General features: G+C 46.4%; 1 protein-coding gene across 7 annotated transcripts in view; it reads left to right on the top strand.

Annotated features, from left to right (window-relative positions):
* The window catches only part of VGLL4 (vestigial like family member 4), a 156542-nt gene that overhangs the window by 95072 nt on the left and 46851 nt on the right, over nt 1-14619 (top strand). For 2 of the 7 annotated variants that reach the window (XM_061397116.1, XM_061397114.1), the window contains exon 1: nt 10206-14123. The exons of the other annotated variants lie outside the window; for them this stretch is intronic. In XM_061397116.1, the coding sequence (XP_061253100.1) occupies nt 13940-14123 (184 nt within the window). In that variant the 5' untranslated portion in view covers nt 10206-13939. Of the gene's footprint in view, nt 1-10205; nt 14124-14619 lie in introns of those variants that run through there. 7 annotated transcript variants of the gene reach the window in all.

Genomic DNA, 14619 nt, shown 5'->3' with positions numbered 1-14619 from the left:
AGAAGTCCCTTCTTGCCTCCTTGCCAGGCAGTACCCACCCCCAGCCCCCGCTGGAGGTAAGCACTGTTTTGGCTGGGTGGTTATAAATTATTGATAGTTTTTCCTGCTCTTTGGCTTCATGTATATAGAATCATTTGATTCCAGCTTCTTGTGCTCAGCATGGTATTTCTGAGATTCATCCACGTCCTTGCCCAGGTCAGGGGTCTCTTCTTTGGGATTGCCCAGCTGTAGTCTGTTACATGAGTATATCACGTTTGCTTCTCTCTCAAGGTTGAAGGGGACATTTGCCTTGTTTCAAAGTTTTTAACATTATGAATAAAGATGCTCTAAACATTTTCTTTTCCCTATGGTAAAAAGATACATAACATGAAATCTGTTATTTTAGCCATTTTTACCCTAAAATTTTACAGTTCAGTGGTTTTCAGCATATTCACTTTGTGGCCCAGCCTCCAAACATTTTGATACAAGCCTCTTCGTGGACTCACGTGCTCCTTTCTCTTGGGTACATACTTCTGGGTTTAATTGTTGGGTCATTGGGTAAGCTTAACTTTTTTTAGAAACTGCCCAACTGTTTTCCGGAGTGGTTGTACCATCTGACGCTTGCACCGGCGGTGCAGAAGTGCTCCAGAACTCTGCGTCCTCCGCAGAACGTGGTGTTGCCAGTCTTAAATTTTAGCCCTGCCAGGGGTCTAGGACAATCATGTCTCAGTGTTGACTGTAGAATCCGTTACTGGAATATCCGCTGTGACACTGCTCATTGGGCTGGTGTGCCGTAATACACAGTCTCTGCGTTTGATGCATCGATGGTCTCGGAGGCTGGTGTATGTATATTTGTTGTCTAATTTCAGGTCAGAGGTAGTGACGCTGGTATTGTTGAAAGGAGGGCTTATTTTTCCAAGTGGGTAAATCCACAGCCGTGGAAGCCAGCGGGCAGCTGGGAGAAGGGAGCGAATGGCAGCGTGGCACCGAGGACTCTCTTTTGGGAACACTGTGCTCCAGTCTGCTGCTGTTTGCTTTAGGTCGTGTTGGGTAGTGGTTCATCCACCCACTGGCCTGTTGAAAGAAAGCTCAGGGTTTAAGCTCTCACAGCTCCAGTTTGATTTATCTCCTGATTTGCCTGTCATCCCCTTTACGCTCTTCGAATCCACTGTCCCCCCACCCCGTCCCCCACCCCCCCATGTAGAATGTCCTCCCTGCTTCTTCCCAGCAATGTGAGTTCTGTTCACGTTCCAGCCTCCCTTTATAAAAACTTTACCTGAAACTTTTTATAGGCAGAAATTGTACTGTAACCTGTTAAATTCGCAATCCTTGGCGAGATGCCTTGCCCTCTTTCAGTGCGTGCAGAGTTGATATTCTTTCCCTTTGAATATCCATGGCGTTTACAGCCTGTAACATTCATTTAGCGGTTGTATCACCTTGTGTTTTGTTATCTTTAATGTAAATAAAGCGTGACATTGAAAGCAAACAAACGTTACAGCTTCCATCTAAATAAGGTGTTGAAGCTTGTCTGCAAGATAGTTACCTTGGAAAATTACCACTCTTAACACTGTGATGATCTCATTCCCAGAACACTGTTGGTGTTTTAGAAGTTGCCTTCATGGTCTTGAGATGCAAAGGCCATGAAGGCAGCTTTGGAACACTTTGGACAGTGGCCAGTAATTAAATATACACAGCAGATGCTCGTAGAGGACTCTTCCTGTCTGCCATGCTCAGTTCGATGTAAGTGTGTCCATAAAATGACGAGCTGGTTTTTCCTTTGTCATTCTAAAGCCAGTTCCACAAGTGGAGTTTGAAAATAATCTTTCAATCAGTGACAACTTTCTTTGGAATAAGTAGGCTAAAGTCATTCCAGAATGATTGCTTTGAAAATGACAACACTCATGTGCATGTTACCAGAAATTTTTACAATTCGGTTTTATTTGAGTATCTCTGCTGGTAGCACCTCTTGTTGTGACTGTGCCAAGCACTGGGTGAGCGCAGTGACTTGCGATCACACAGCCCTTATTTTAGAGGCTGAGATAACTTGGCTGTTAACGCTGGGTAGACTGACAGCCTCTGGCTTCATCTGCGTTCTGGTGAGCTTCGTGCACTCATTTGAATGTTGGTGAAGTTCTAGCAACCTGCTCTTCAGCTCACTTGATGGAAGATTTGGATGCTAACCTAGTTTGCCTGGGAGGGATTTTTCTGTAGAACAACTCCCGCATTTCCCTCACAGACGGGGCACGATCAGAGCTCCTAGGGGCCACAGTGGTGTACAGAGCGCAGTTCAGGGAGTGTTTGTGGCATCTTTTTTTTTTTTTAAATAAATTTATTTATTTTAATTGGAGGCTACTTTACAATATTGTATTGGTTTTGCCATACATCAACATGAATCCGCCACGGGTGTACAGCTGTGTTCAGTCTTATGGTCATGAGAAAAAAAGAAAAATCAAGTTCCTGCCCTTCCCAGGGCTTATCTTTTAAGTAGCAAGAGAATAAGAGAAACTTCTGGTGACGCTGGGATGCACATCTCATAGGGGAACTCATGTTTTGATTTTGTGGCCTGTGTGTGTGTGTGCGTTTCATGCCGTTTATTACTCTGGGTGTGGAATATTTCCTTTCTGCATTTCCTTCGTCTCACCTTGGTTACACTGCAGCCCTGACAGTTGCTTGACTAACCCTTCCAAGGCCCAGAGTTCACCGGACGTTGCCTTAAAACGGTAGAGAGCCGCCGTGTTGACTGTCCTCCATGTCGGCTCTGTTTCTTCTAAAGCTCTTTAAAGATGATAGGGTTTTTTTTTTTATCTAGTATTTTTTTCACAGCTTTATTACTGAGATATAATTTACATACCATAAACTTCCCCCGTTTGAAGTGCACAGTTGAGTGCTTTTTAGAACACTCAGACTTTCACATAAATGGAATTCTATAACATTGTCTTTTGTGACTGGCCTCTTGCGCTTTGCATAAGGAGAGGCCCACTCTTGTTGTAGGAGGGGCCAGTACTTTGTTCCTTTTTATGGTTGCATACCAGTCCCTTGGATGGATAGACCAAAAGATACTGTTTTTTAAGAGGTGGTCATACCTCCTGGATGAAGGTTGGGCTGAGAAGTTACTCGGACTATGATGTCTCCTTCAGCTCTGAAAAGCAGAAGAAAAACATGCCATTTTGTCTGCTCATCTGCACTCGAACTCCAGTGAAATGTCCTGGTCCTAGTCCTATGGGATAGTCCCCTGGAGCAATAGCATGGTTTATTTTCAGTGTCTGAGTGATAATTTCTGCTCCCAGGAAGACCGACAGTCTCTGCCTTCGTTGTTCTGTTCAGTTTTGCTCACTCATATGTTGCATAGGGCTTCCCTGGTGGCTCAGTGGTAGAGAACGACTACCTGCCAATACAGAAGACGCAGGTTTGACCCCTGGGTCTGGAAGACCCCCCTGGAGAAGTAAATAGCAACCCACTCCATTATTCTTGCCTGGAGAATTCCATGGAGAGAGGAGCCTGGAGGGCTGTAGCCCATGCGGTAGCAAAAAAGTCAGCTAGGACTGAGCGACTAAACAACATTGTTACATAAATGGTTCTGGAGGAGGGAGGTAGATTCCTTGCCATCAAATAATTTGCACTTCAGCCGTGGTGTTTTATTGGTACACCATCCGTGTGTGTGTGTGTGTGTGTGTGTGTGTGTGTATGGCAGTGAAACTGGATTTTCTATTTTGGATCTCTAATTTTACATGGATGTCTGTTGGTAGATGTATCTATATACATTTAGAACATTTCTGTATCAAGTTTTCTACATATAGATAGGTAGATGGAAGGAAGGTCTGTGGCACTTTCAAAGACTTCAGAACCAAATGTCTTTCACCCTCAACCGTAATAGATAAGCAGCTCGGTGTCCTCTGGTCTTCTTGTCGGGGGTCAGATCAGATAGACTGCCTCGGAGGCCTAATTACAGGGTAAGAGAACTGCGCTGCCAGAGGTCAGGGGCCGCCCCTCTGTCCTGAGGTGGCCTTTGAAAAGCAGTCTGGGGCAAAAGAAGAAGCCTCTGGCAACTGTGGAATTTTTGGAGAGAGAAACCTTTGGAAGGCAGCAGCTGATTCTTTATAAATTATCTTACTGTTTTATTTGTTAATGTATGCATATCGCAAGACTGAAATGAGATGCCTTAAAAGGCGGATCCCGGCAAAGGTCTTTTGACCTCCCTCCTCTGACACCGGTTTCCCCCCGGGGCTGTTCTCAGCTGCACCCACAGCTGGCCCGAGGGTGATCCCCAAGGCCCTGTGGCCTCCATTTCGTCCTGGGGAGCCAGCCGGGAGAACTTACTCAGCTAGCTGAGACTGGTGTCTGCAGAGTGTCTCTAGTTCCCTTCCCTGCCCCTCTCAGTTCTCTCAACTTGGAGAGGTTTATGAATCGGACTCCCATCAGCAGAGCTTTTATGGAGCATCTCCGTCCCATTGGAAGGATGTCAGTAAACGCATTACGGGGGACATAGGCCGCAGATGGTGTACCCGTGCTCCTTACGGGAAAACCGAGGCACCGGTGAATGTCCCCTCACTAAGGTTCTGACTGCTGAAAAGGTCAATGGTTAAAAGAATTGGTAGAGAAGTACATCACAGTTTGAAAACAGGGTCTCCTGAAGATGGTTTTAAATGTTTGACCTGTGATCATTGGCTGGAGGAACCAGGATGGGCCTGAGTCTTGCTCTCTGGGCATTTCCTCACCAGATGCTTGAGCCTGGAGATGCTCGGTCCTTAGGTCTTCTCTTCCACCATTCACATCACTGTCCAAATACCCCTTAATTAGTTGAAACATTTGATTGATCAGAATACTGGTTGACCGTAGTATTGATCAGTTTTGAAAGTGGAAGAAGGACAAGTTGGAGATACAGGCCAGTGTGCTTGGAGACATCAGGGAGTGGGGGGAGTGGCGCTTAAATGACAGATTTTTAGGGTCCCTGGACAACCCTTTCATTTGGACTGGGTTAGGGCGTTGTGTTTTAAATAAGCATTTCAGGTGATTCTGATTCAGGACCACACTTAGAAAAACCTTGTACCACAGTGGAGGGTAAGAGCACCGGGATGGGAGGTGATAAGGGCGGTTTCCAGGGGTCAGTGAAAATACCCTGAGAAGCACATCTGGTTTACGTAGGAGCGTGGTAGCTCATGAGCAGACTTAATCAAAAGCTAATTCGCTCCCAGGTCTTCAGGAATACGTTTGTCACATGAAATCAGTTTCACCTGGTAAATATTCAGGATCAGCAACTTGGACAGAAAGCCCTGTGAAAGACTATAATTCCTCTTTACGCAGAACCTATTTTTCACTCTTGACTAAAACAAAATCCCTTACTGCTTCAGCTTCCTAGACCCTTCCTCTTACTCCTTCCAGTGCCTTGACAGTGTCCCAGTTAATGATCCATGGTCTCAGTGAAGTACCCTGATAATATGGGGGTGAATGTGAACGCAAGGATTTGGATGTGGATGAGGTGGCTTCCCTTTCTCCATCTCAGATTATCGTTTCTGGATTTTGAGCACCTTTGGGAGTCAGGATAGGTTTAATGTGAGAATCTTTAGTGACTGTCCATCCAGTCGATGTCCAAGAAAGGTTGATGCATCAACCATTGAAGTTATTTGCTGAAATATCAAGTGCTTAAGTTAAATGAGTCATCGAAGTCTGCACATCCCAGAGTGAGTGCAAGAAAGAAAAGGCATGTCCATCAGGCCTCAGCTCTCAAGGCAGCAGATGGGAACATCTCAATTACACGAGCTCACATCTGTCTCTCTGACTTGACTGGGTCTGTGCCACCGTATGCTGTGGAATTACCGATTCCGAAATCCCTGGAAAGCATGGTTGAAGTGAGATTGACAAAGAGCTAGACCCTCAAGGTTAATGGCACAGAGAGAACAAGAGGCATGGAGAACTCACAGTGAAATACAAATGTCAGTGGTTGCAAACCACTCATCCATTTAATTTGCTGGAAGTTAATATGGTCTAGTAGACCCCAAATGAAAATGTTTCAGTATTGCTTTATTCCTTCATTAGTCTAATTCCCATTGACCTTGTGTCAAGGCTGAAACAATTTAGAAGCATACTAGCATGGGCTCAGTCTTAATGACTGTTGTCAGCGTGGTTTTAAAGAAAATAGGTTGGCAAAACACATGTAGGTTCTTAAATCTGTTAATAGTGTGACATTGTGTTTCTTTGTAAAACCATTAAAATCAGGCTCTGGGAGATGGCTTGAATTTCTGAAATGCCAGAATGTCTATGGTGAATATCACTGTTATTTATTATTTAGGAGTCTGCTACGCGGGTGTTTCTGGTGTGTATTTAGCAATGGCTGGGGCCTCATTGTACATAGGCTGGCTTATCAAAAAGCAAGAGGGAAAGATAGTGGCTTTTAAGAGAGCGTTTGTAATAAAAATTGCATACCTTATGAAAGAGGTTAGAGGAAGAGTCAGGCTTTTGTTCCTGTGCCTGAAGGATAAGTGTAAAAATAGATTTGAATAAATCTATCCACAGAATCGAAGGACACGTTTACACATCGCATATCTGGTAGGGGACTTGAGTGTAGAATGTAGAAAAAAACTCTTATACCTCAACAATACACAGACTGGTAACCCAGTTAAAAAAATGAATAGAGGATTTGGGGAGAGGGGAGGAGAGGGTGAGATGTATGGAGACAGTAACATGGAAACTTACATTACCATATGTAAAGTAGATAGCCAATGGGAATCTGCTGTATTAAAAAAAAAAAAGAATAGAGGATTTGAACAGATACTTCTCCAGAGATATGCAGATGGCCAATAGACACATGAGAAGATGCTCCACATCATGAGTCATTAGAAAACCGCAAGTTAAAACTACAGTGAGATACAACTTCATACCCACTAACATCAAACTGGGGGAGATGAAACCCTCCTGTGTCACTGGTAGGAATTTTAAATGGTGCAAACTCTTTAGAAAACAGTTTGGCAGTTCCCCAAATGTTACAGAGTTGCCATCTGACCCAGCAATTCAGTTCTGAGGTATACAGCCAAGAGGATTGAAAACAGGGCCTCACGAAAATCTGTCCGCAGATTTTACACCCATAGCTGCGTCATCTTAACCAAAAAGCAGACTCAGGCCAAGTGCCCATCCCCCGATGAATGGGTCACTAGAATGTGGCATATCCCATACGATGAAATATTATTTGGCAGTAAAAACGAACGTATTGGCATATATTACAGCATGGATGAACCCGGGAAACGTTATGCTGAGTGAAAGGGAAAGAAGTCTTCGTATGTGATTTCAGTTCTAAGGAATATGTCCCAAATAGGCCAGTCTCTGGAGACAGGAAGGAGGTGAATGGTTGCCAGAGGGTGGAGGGTGGGGGACAGCGTGGGGAGTGACTGCTAAGGGCTGTAAGTTTATTATTATTTTTCTGGTGGAGAAGTGGGGGGATGAACTATTTCCCTCCTCAGATTGTGGGGATGGTTGTACAACCCTATGAATACGCTAAAACGCATTAGAATCGGGCAGTGTTAAATGGGCATGACTTTTATGGTGTACGAATTATATCTCAACAAAGCTCTTGTAAGACTTGGAGATTTGGAGTGGAGAACGTTGTTCGTTACTGTTACTCTAGTCATTTGATTTTTAGCAAAGTTCTGTGGGTGGGCATTTGCTCACATGAAAACATTGTGCAAAGTACGGTTAGCTGGAATCTGAGCCTCGCCGGGACCCGTAGTCCATTGGCTGGGTGTCTGGCGCTCCGGGGACCTTCCGTGCTGAGCGTCATGCAGCTTTTCTCACGGAGCTGACAGTCGACTACAGTGCTTTCCTTAAATCACTACTAGCTGTCTTAGAAGAAGCAAATTGGCCTCGTGCATGCTGCAAGTTAGACGATCCTCACAGTGAATGAATGGTGTGCATGTCGGGGTTCGGTGTTTGCAGCCTGGGGGAAAGTTGAGGAGGGGGTGGAATTCCAGATCAGCCAGGGCAGGTGCGCACACGGCCACGTGTCCGCGTGCAGGTGCTGCTTTCCGGCTCAAGCCTGGCCACTCTCGGCCCGTGGGGTGAAGTCCACCCTCTATTCTTGAGCATAGCCAGTGAAAGAGGCCGCTCCAGGACCTGCATGCAGGGCTGTTCCCGTGGGGCCAGTCTGTTTGGAAGCAGGCAGAGGGAGGGCTCACCGGCCTGATGGGCAGCTGCCTGCGAAGCCAACCCAAATTTTTTACTCATGGTGATTGATTTTAGGGGGCTTTGGAGAGGCTGCCCCCCAACACCACCATCCATGGGCTTTCTTTTCTCCGCCTTGTCGCCTCCTGCGCTTTCACTGGGTCTCTTGTGCTCCAGAGGCTCAGTGGCACCATGCTGTTTCCCAGCGGCCTGTGCCCACTGGCAAACTCCTGCGCATCCTTCAAAACCCAGATGGTGCACGCTCGTCTCCATTAAGCCTCTCCAGAGTCCTGTGACCTAGGTCAAGTTGCCAAGCCACTTTTTGCTTCCATTTTGCTCTTCTGAAAGATGAGATTAATAGATTATTAACCTACTCTGTAGGAAATTAGAAAGATGGAATGAAATTCACATACATAAAGCTTTTGGAATCCCTCTTGCCCCGCTAAGTAAATATTTGCTCCTGAGTGGTTACCCATCCTCCTGATTACTAATCTTAGGCAGAGGGCGTGGCTGCCTCCTCTGCTTTCAGGGCATTAGCACGCATGCGTGTCGGTCACTAACAGTACATTCTAGGGGAAACTAGTAAATTCCCCCAAAAGTCTGCCATGTGGTCACAGCTGTACAGATAAGGTCGTTCCTGTGTTAAAGGGAGTGTATGTGTTGGGGGGTGATTCACAGTCACCTCTTTTAATAGTCACTCCATGGAGTCCGTCTGAGGAAGGAGATTAGGCTAAATGACTTAAGGGCCCCTGAAAGTATAAGCCCTTCCTTTCTTGTCCACAGCAGCATCTGTCTGTCTGTCCAGGTGCCAGACGTCGTAGAGGGAGCTGATGGGGTGAGCTGAGGGCACTGTTGTGGGTTCAGACATGGACCGGGTCACCCTACTTTTTCTCTGCTCCTGCCCAAGGGTCTCTAGCAAGTCTGGGGAGGGTGGGTGGCCTTCGGCCTCAGCTCAGTGAGGGTCCTGCATCAAGTCCTGGGAAACCAGACTTCGTGCTGTGGCCAAGTCTCTCAGAACGAAGGTTTATTTCAGGACACACCTCAGGGCATAAGGAAGAACTGTTCAAATATAATTGTACAACGGCTTTAGACAACGTGCTTCTTCCACCGTCCTTGAACCTCGTTACACTGAACAGTTTTCATCTTTGGGCATGCAGACCTGATGCACACCACCTCCACCTGGTAGTCTGGGGGTTACCTCCTCCCCTGTCCCTGCAGCAAGAAAACGTTTGAATCTGTGTCCTTTGTCACATTTCTGCTCTGCATAACCCGCTCCCAGGTACCTGGCCCTTGGGAGGCCGCCTCCTGCCCTGGGGCCGGCTGGCCTGTGGCCGCCCGCTGTTTGCGCACCTGAGCTCAGCTGCCCCTTTGAAGTGCAGGGCAGGCCTTTCATCCCCCTTCATTTTTACTTAATGACAGCCTGGTCTTTGATCCACACCATTTTCTTTCTTTTTTTTGCTTCATAATGAGTCGCTTGGAGGTGAGGAGCGAAGGTCCGCCCCAAAAGGCCACAGCCTTTATGAGCACCATGGTTGTTTGACCTTCATATCTTGAGCAAACATGCCCGAGGGAGTCAGCCCTTCTCGGCCTCTCATTGATAAACTTCGCTCACCCGATAACTGACGTAAACTTGAAAGGAGAGGTGGTGGTGGAGAGGGAAGGAGAAGCAGAGGGAAAATGTCCGTACACCCCCCCCCCACACACACACATTCGAAGCTGTCTCATTCAGGGGAGCCCCCTGCCCCTTTCACACTCAGCAGCATGTGGGCCTTTCAGGTTTTGGGAGCACAGTCAATTCTCCATGCTGTGGAATATATTTGTTCTCAGATTAACTTTTATGGCTCTTTAGATTATGATCTAACAGTCTCTTGGAACTTGGTGATACGAGAAGTTCTCCTTGGTTGGATATAATTTTTATAAGGATCTTATAAGATTTTACAAGGAAATCTGAAAGGTTTCTAGTTAATATGAAAATCTAGGGGACGAATGTGCAGTAGCCCCTGCAAAAAGCAACTCACAGATCCCCATATTCTTTGGTTTTGCTGCTGCTGCTGCTAAGTCGCTTCAGTCATGTTTGACTGTGTGCGATCCCGTAGACAGCAGCCCACCAGGCTCCTCCGACCCTGGGATTCTCCAGGCAAGAACATTGGTTTTGCTACATTTTTCTTAATATGAAATAGAAATATGTTTTGATATTAAGTAGTCTTCTCTATATATTAAATTAGCTGTGTGCCTCACCAGTAAATCTCCACAAAGTGTGTTCTAATGCTGTCTCAAGCTGGTCAGTCCACTTTCAGACTTCAGTTTCAATGGCCTCTTAGTTTTTGGTTGGGGCATGCAAACATCTTTTAGTAATAGCTTATGCAAACTGTAATTATTGAAATAAATTTATGTGTAAAAGGACTCCAAAATATACTGTGTACTGTGGAAAAAAACAACATAATTGTGTATTAGCTTGACATCAATTTAATGAATGATGGCATGTTATAATAAGATTGTTTTATTTTAACATAGAGCTTACATTTCATATGAGTTTGTTTTAAACCCCTGTTCCAAATTTTTCTTTTATAAATATGGATCATTATTTGAGGTGTTTGATGTTTGTTCTTCATAAATCAGGTGATACCCACAAATAACTACTGAATGAATGTTGATTAATCGTGGATAATTGGACTCCCTTAGCATAGTCCCTGCCACTAAAATGATGGACATCAATATTATTTTATTTCAAGAAAACTTGGCATACTGGTTTTTTTCCTCCAACAATTAAAAATCACCTTACAGGAGTATTAAAAGTGCCCACTGACATAACAGAAATGTGGATATAGAAGATGAATTAGACTTTGTCAGACCAACCTGTGGAACTTAACATATGGAGTTGTACTGTCTTTTTTTTTTTTTCCACTCATGTATCCATAAGCCAGAAAACAGCATAGCTCTCTGGCTTTTTCACTTTTAGTTTCTCAACATGTAAAGAAATCCAGATCAGCATGAGTGCTGGGGGAATGATTTAGGAACACGATGAGGGCAGCCTGTTTTGAAAGGACCAGGCGAAGGCACTAGTTAAAACATTGTCCAGTTCTCTGCTCTTCCCGTGAAATGTCCCTTGAACGGGCCTCCTCTTCCCCGTTGTGCTTGTGTGACCGTTGGAGCCCTCCACCCCCGTGTGCACGACTGCCCCGTCCCCTGGCTCAGGTGTGCCCATCGCGGCGTCATCAGACGCCCCTTGTCTGTGTCACCTCTTCCAGTGGCTCCCCCCCAAGTTGTCTGCCGTGAGATCTGAACTCTGCCCGTGCCCAGAGCCCTGTCCTATCTGACCCGTTGATCTCCGTAGTCTTACCTCTTAACCAACAGATGAAACAAGCCCTTTCTTCTACTTAGACGGACCTCTCACACGCAGGATGCAATTCCCGCTTGCTGCCTTTATTCCCACAGCGTCCCCAGCTGGGATGCCCATTTCCATAGTTTCCAAGTGTCGAAATTCTACCTGTTTTTCGAATTCCACTCCTGAGTATATTAGAGCTAGAATTGATGTCTTCCTCATGTGAAGTGTCCATAGCTTCTCAGTTTTTCTTTTTTACCTGTAATGAGTGTATTTTTATCTTCAAATTACTATTTGAAAACTTGTTCCATTTTACTTCCTAATATGGTGATTGTTGACAGAAACTGTGTAGCAAAAGTCCTCTGTGGTCCTCAGCAATTTGGGGGGTGACAGTTGTATTGAGATACGATTCGTATACCATACGCTTCATTCGTATCAAGAGCATCTCTTTTGCTTCTGCTTTTCTTCCTTACCTGTTATTTGTCTCCGTGACTTATCGCTCCTGTGAGAACTGCTGTTGCTTGAGGCAAAGACCGGATCTCAAACATCTTTGTGTTTCCCTTAGTGGGGCATAGTTCTTGCTCCGAACATAGCAGGCACAAAAGTTCTTTCAAAAGAACCATGTTTCTTCTTTTCTTCTGCCAGTTCTCAATCCCATACCTTCTTTAGGAGGGGCTGGATTCTAAACCGCTTTGCAATTAGAAGCTCCAATACTTGGGCCACCTTATGGGAAGAGCCAACTCACTGGAAAGACATGCTTGAAAGGTTGAGGGCAAGAGAACGGGGTAGCAGAGGATGAGACGTTGTGTTGGAGAGTCCCTTGGACTGCGAGGAGGTCCAGCCAGTCCATCCTAAAGGAAATCAGTCCTGGGTGTTCATTGGAAGGACTGATGTTGAAGCTGAAACTCCAATTCTTTGGCCACCTGATGCAAAGAACCGACTCATTGGAAAAGACCCTAATGCTGGGAAGGATTGAAGGCGGGAGGAAAAGGGGATGATAGAGGATGAGATGGATGGATGACATCACTGACTCAGTGGACATGACTTTGGGTAGACTCTGGGAGCTGGTGATGGACAGGGAGGCCTGGCGTGCTGCAGTGCATGGGGTCGCAGTGTCGGACACGACTGAGCGACTGGACTGAACTGAAGGAGACTGAGAATGACAGGATGTGTGGTGTGTTGTGGTGCTTCAGTTGTGTCCGACTCTTTGTGACCCGTGGACTGTAACCCGCCAGACTCCTCTGTCCATGGGGTTCTCCAGGCAAGAATACTGGAGTGGATTGCCATTTCCTTCTCCAGGGGATCTTCCCAAGGCAGGGATTCTCCTGCATCGGCAGGCAGGTTCTTGACCACTGAGCCACCTGGGAAACTCGACAGGATGCTCACGCCCATGTGACTATGAAAGGTTACTTTTTTTAGGATAGAGAAATTCTGTGAGCATCCCCCTAACCAAGTGGTGGAGCTTACTGTCACCCGGGGTGGGACACCGAGGCATCAGGTACCTCCCGTGTGAGGCCACATGCTGTGCTCACCTCCTCTCGTTTCCCTGCCGAAAACGTTCACCTTGAATCACGGAGAAGTCATCAGACCACCAGAAACTGTAGTGCAGCTCATTGGTCTGGATCCCCCGGAGGAGGAAATGGCAACCTGCTTCAGTATTGTTGCCTGGGAAGTCCCATGGACAGAGAGCCTGGAGGGAGACAGTCCATGGAATCGCAAGGATGGACACGACTGAGCACTCACACATGCATTTAAAGAAATCATTGACACAGAAGAGGAAGAAAGACGGAAAAAGTTGCTAGGAAATTAGAGACTCAGCAGCTGTCACCCAGTGTCTTGATTCTTGATTGAATCCTAGATTCTGTCTACTTCATCCCCCCCTTTTCTGAGACAGTCCAGTTGGGGAAATGTGAATCTGGACTGGATATTAGATAACGATGTTATGTCAGCTTTAGCTTTCTTGGGTGTGATGATGGTTCTGTGTCTATGAGGGAGACTCTTCTCACTTTGAGAAGACAGTTGAAGTGCTTGCAGTATGGTGTCTGCAAGTTACCTTACAAATTATAGCAATTACAGTAAAAAAAAAAAAAAGCTGGATATGTGTAGACAGACAAAATGAATCAAGGTAAAGGGAATGGGATATTCACTTTTCATTAAAGTTTCCAGTAGCTTTAAAATTATTTTGACACAAAGAGTTGGAGAAAATAGAATTATGTCCTTGGGCACTTGGATCCTTGAGTGATAACGCTGACAAAGATCTTCCTTTAAACTGCTTATTTTACCGGTCTTCATGGGGATTGGGCGCTTAGATCACGTGGGTGCCTGAGTTCCCGTGCTGCGCTCATTCTCGGCATTGTGGAGTCTTTGAACTTTGTGTCCTGTTTTAATCCTTGGAAAATTCACTCTGGCTTCTGAACCCAGCCAGTGGAGCAACGATAAGGAATCGGGTGGATTGCCGCCTGTGTGTGGGCGGCAGAAGGGCTGTCTGAGATGCTGGACTTGGGGTGTCTGCCACACCCCGGCAACTTGCAGGCTTCCGCTGTGGCGGGGGTTCGGAGCTGGCGTGAGATCCCGTGTTGGGGTAGGCGGGCCCAGCCTGGCCTTCAGAAGTGCGTACGGCAGTCCGCGTGTGAATTCTGCATTGGTTCCTGGGAACCTCGTCTTCTTCCTTCAGGTCTGGATTATTTCTGGGAACGAGACTGTACCTGTTTTGCCTCTCGAGAGACTATAGCAAACACGATGGTGTTGATCAAAATATCTGTAGTTTGGGAGCTTCCACCTGGCTGTCTCACAAGAGATGCTTCTGGGGCGGCAGGCCACGTTGGGGTTGGGCTTGGAAAGTGGGGGTGGCTGCACTGGTCACGAGGAATTCTGAGTGCATTCTCGGGAGTGGGCAAGGTGTCCAGAACCAGCGAAGGCATGGAGAGTGTGCCTGGGGGGAGGGGCACTGGAGCCCCCGGGCGCTGTGCCAACTTTCCCGTGTGATTCTTGAGGCAGGCTGGGGCTGCTGTGTGGGTTCATGTCCTTTTAACACACGTGGCGGCAGTCCAGGCAGTCAGGTAGCTGCCCTGAGATGGCCCGCCGCCTCCCGGTGGTCAGGTGGGGCACCTCCCTGACCCATTTTCTGGGGCGCTGATCTACCATTTACTTGGCTGGACACGGCTCACCTG

Source organism: Bos javanicus, chromosome 22, assembly GCF_032452875.1.
Source record: "Bos javanicus breed banteng chromosome 22, ARS-OSU_banteng_1.0, whole genome shotgun sequence".
NCBI classification, from domain to species: domain Eukaryota; kingdom Metazoa; phylum Chordata; class Mammalia; order Artiodactyla; family Bovidae; genus Bos; species Bos javanicus.
This window is presented reverse-complemented; position numbering and strand designations above follow the sequence as displayed.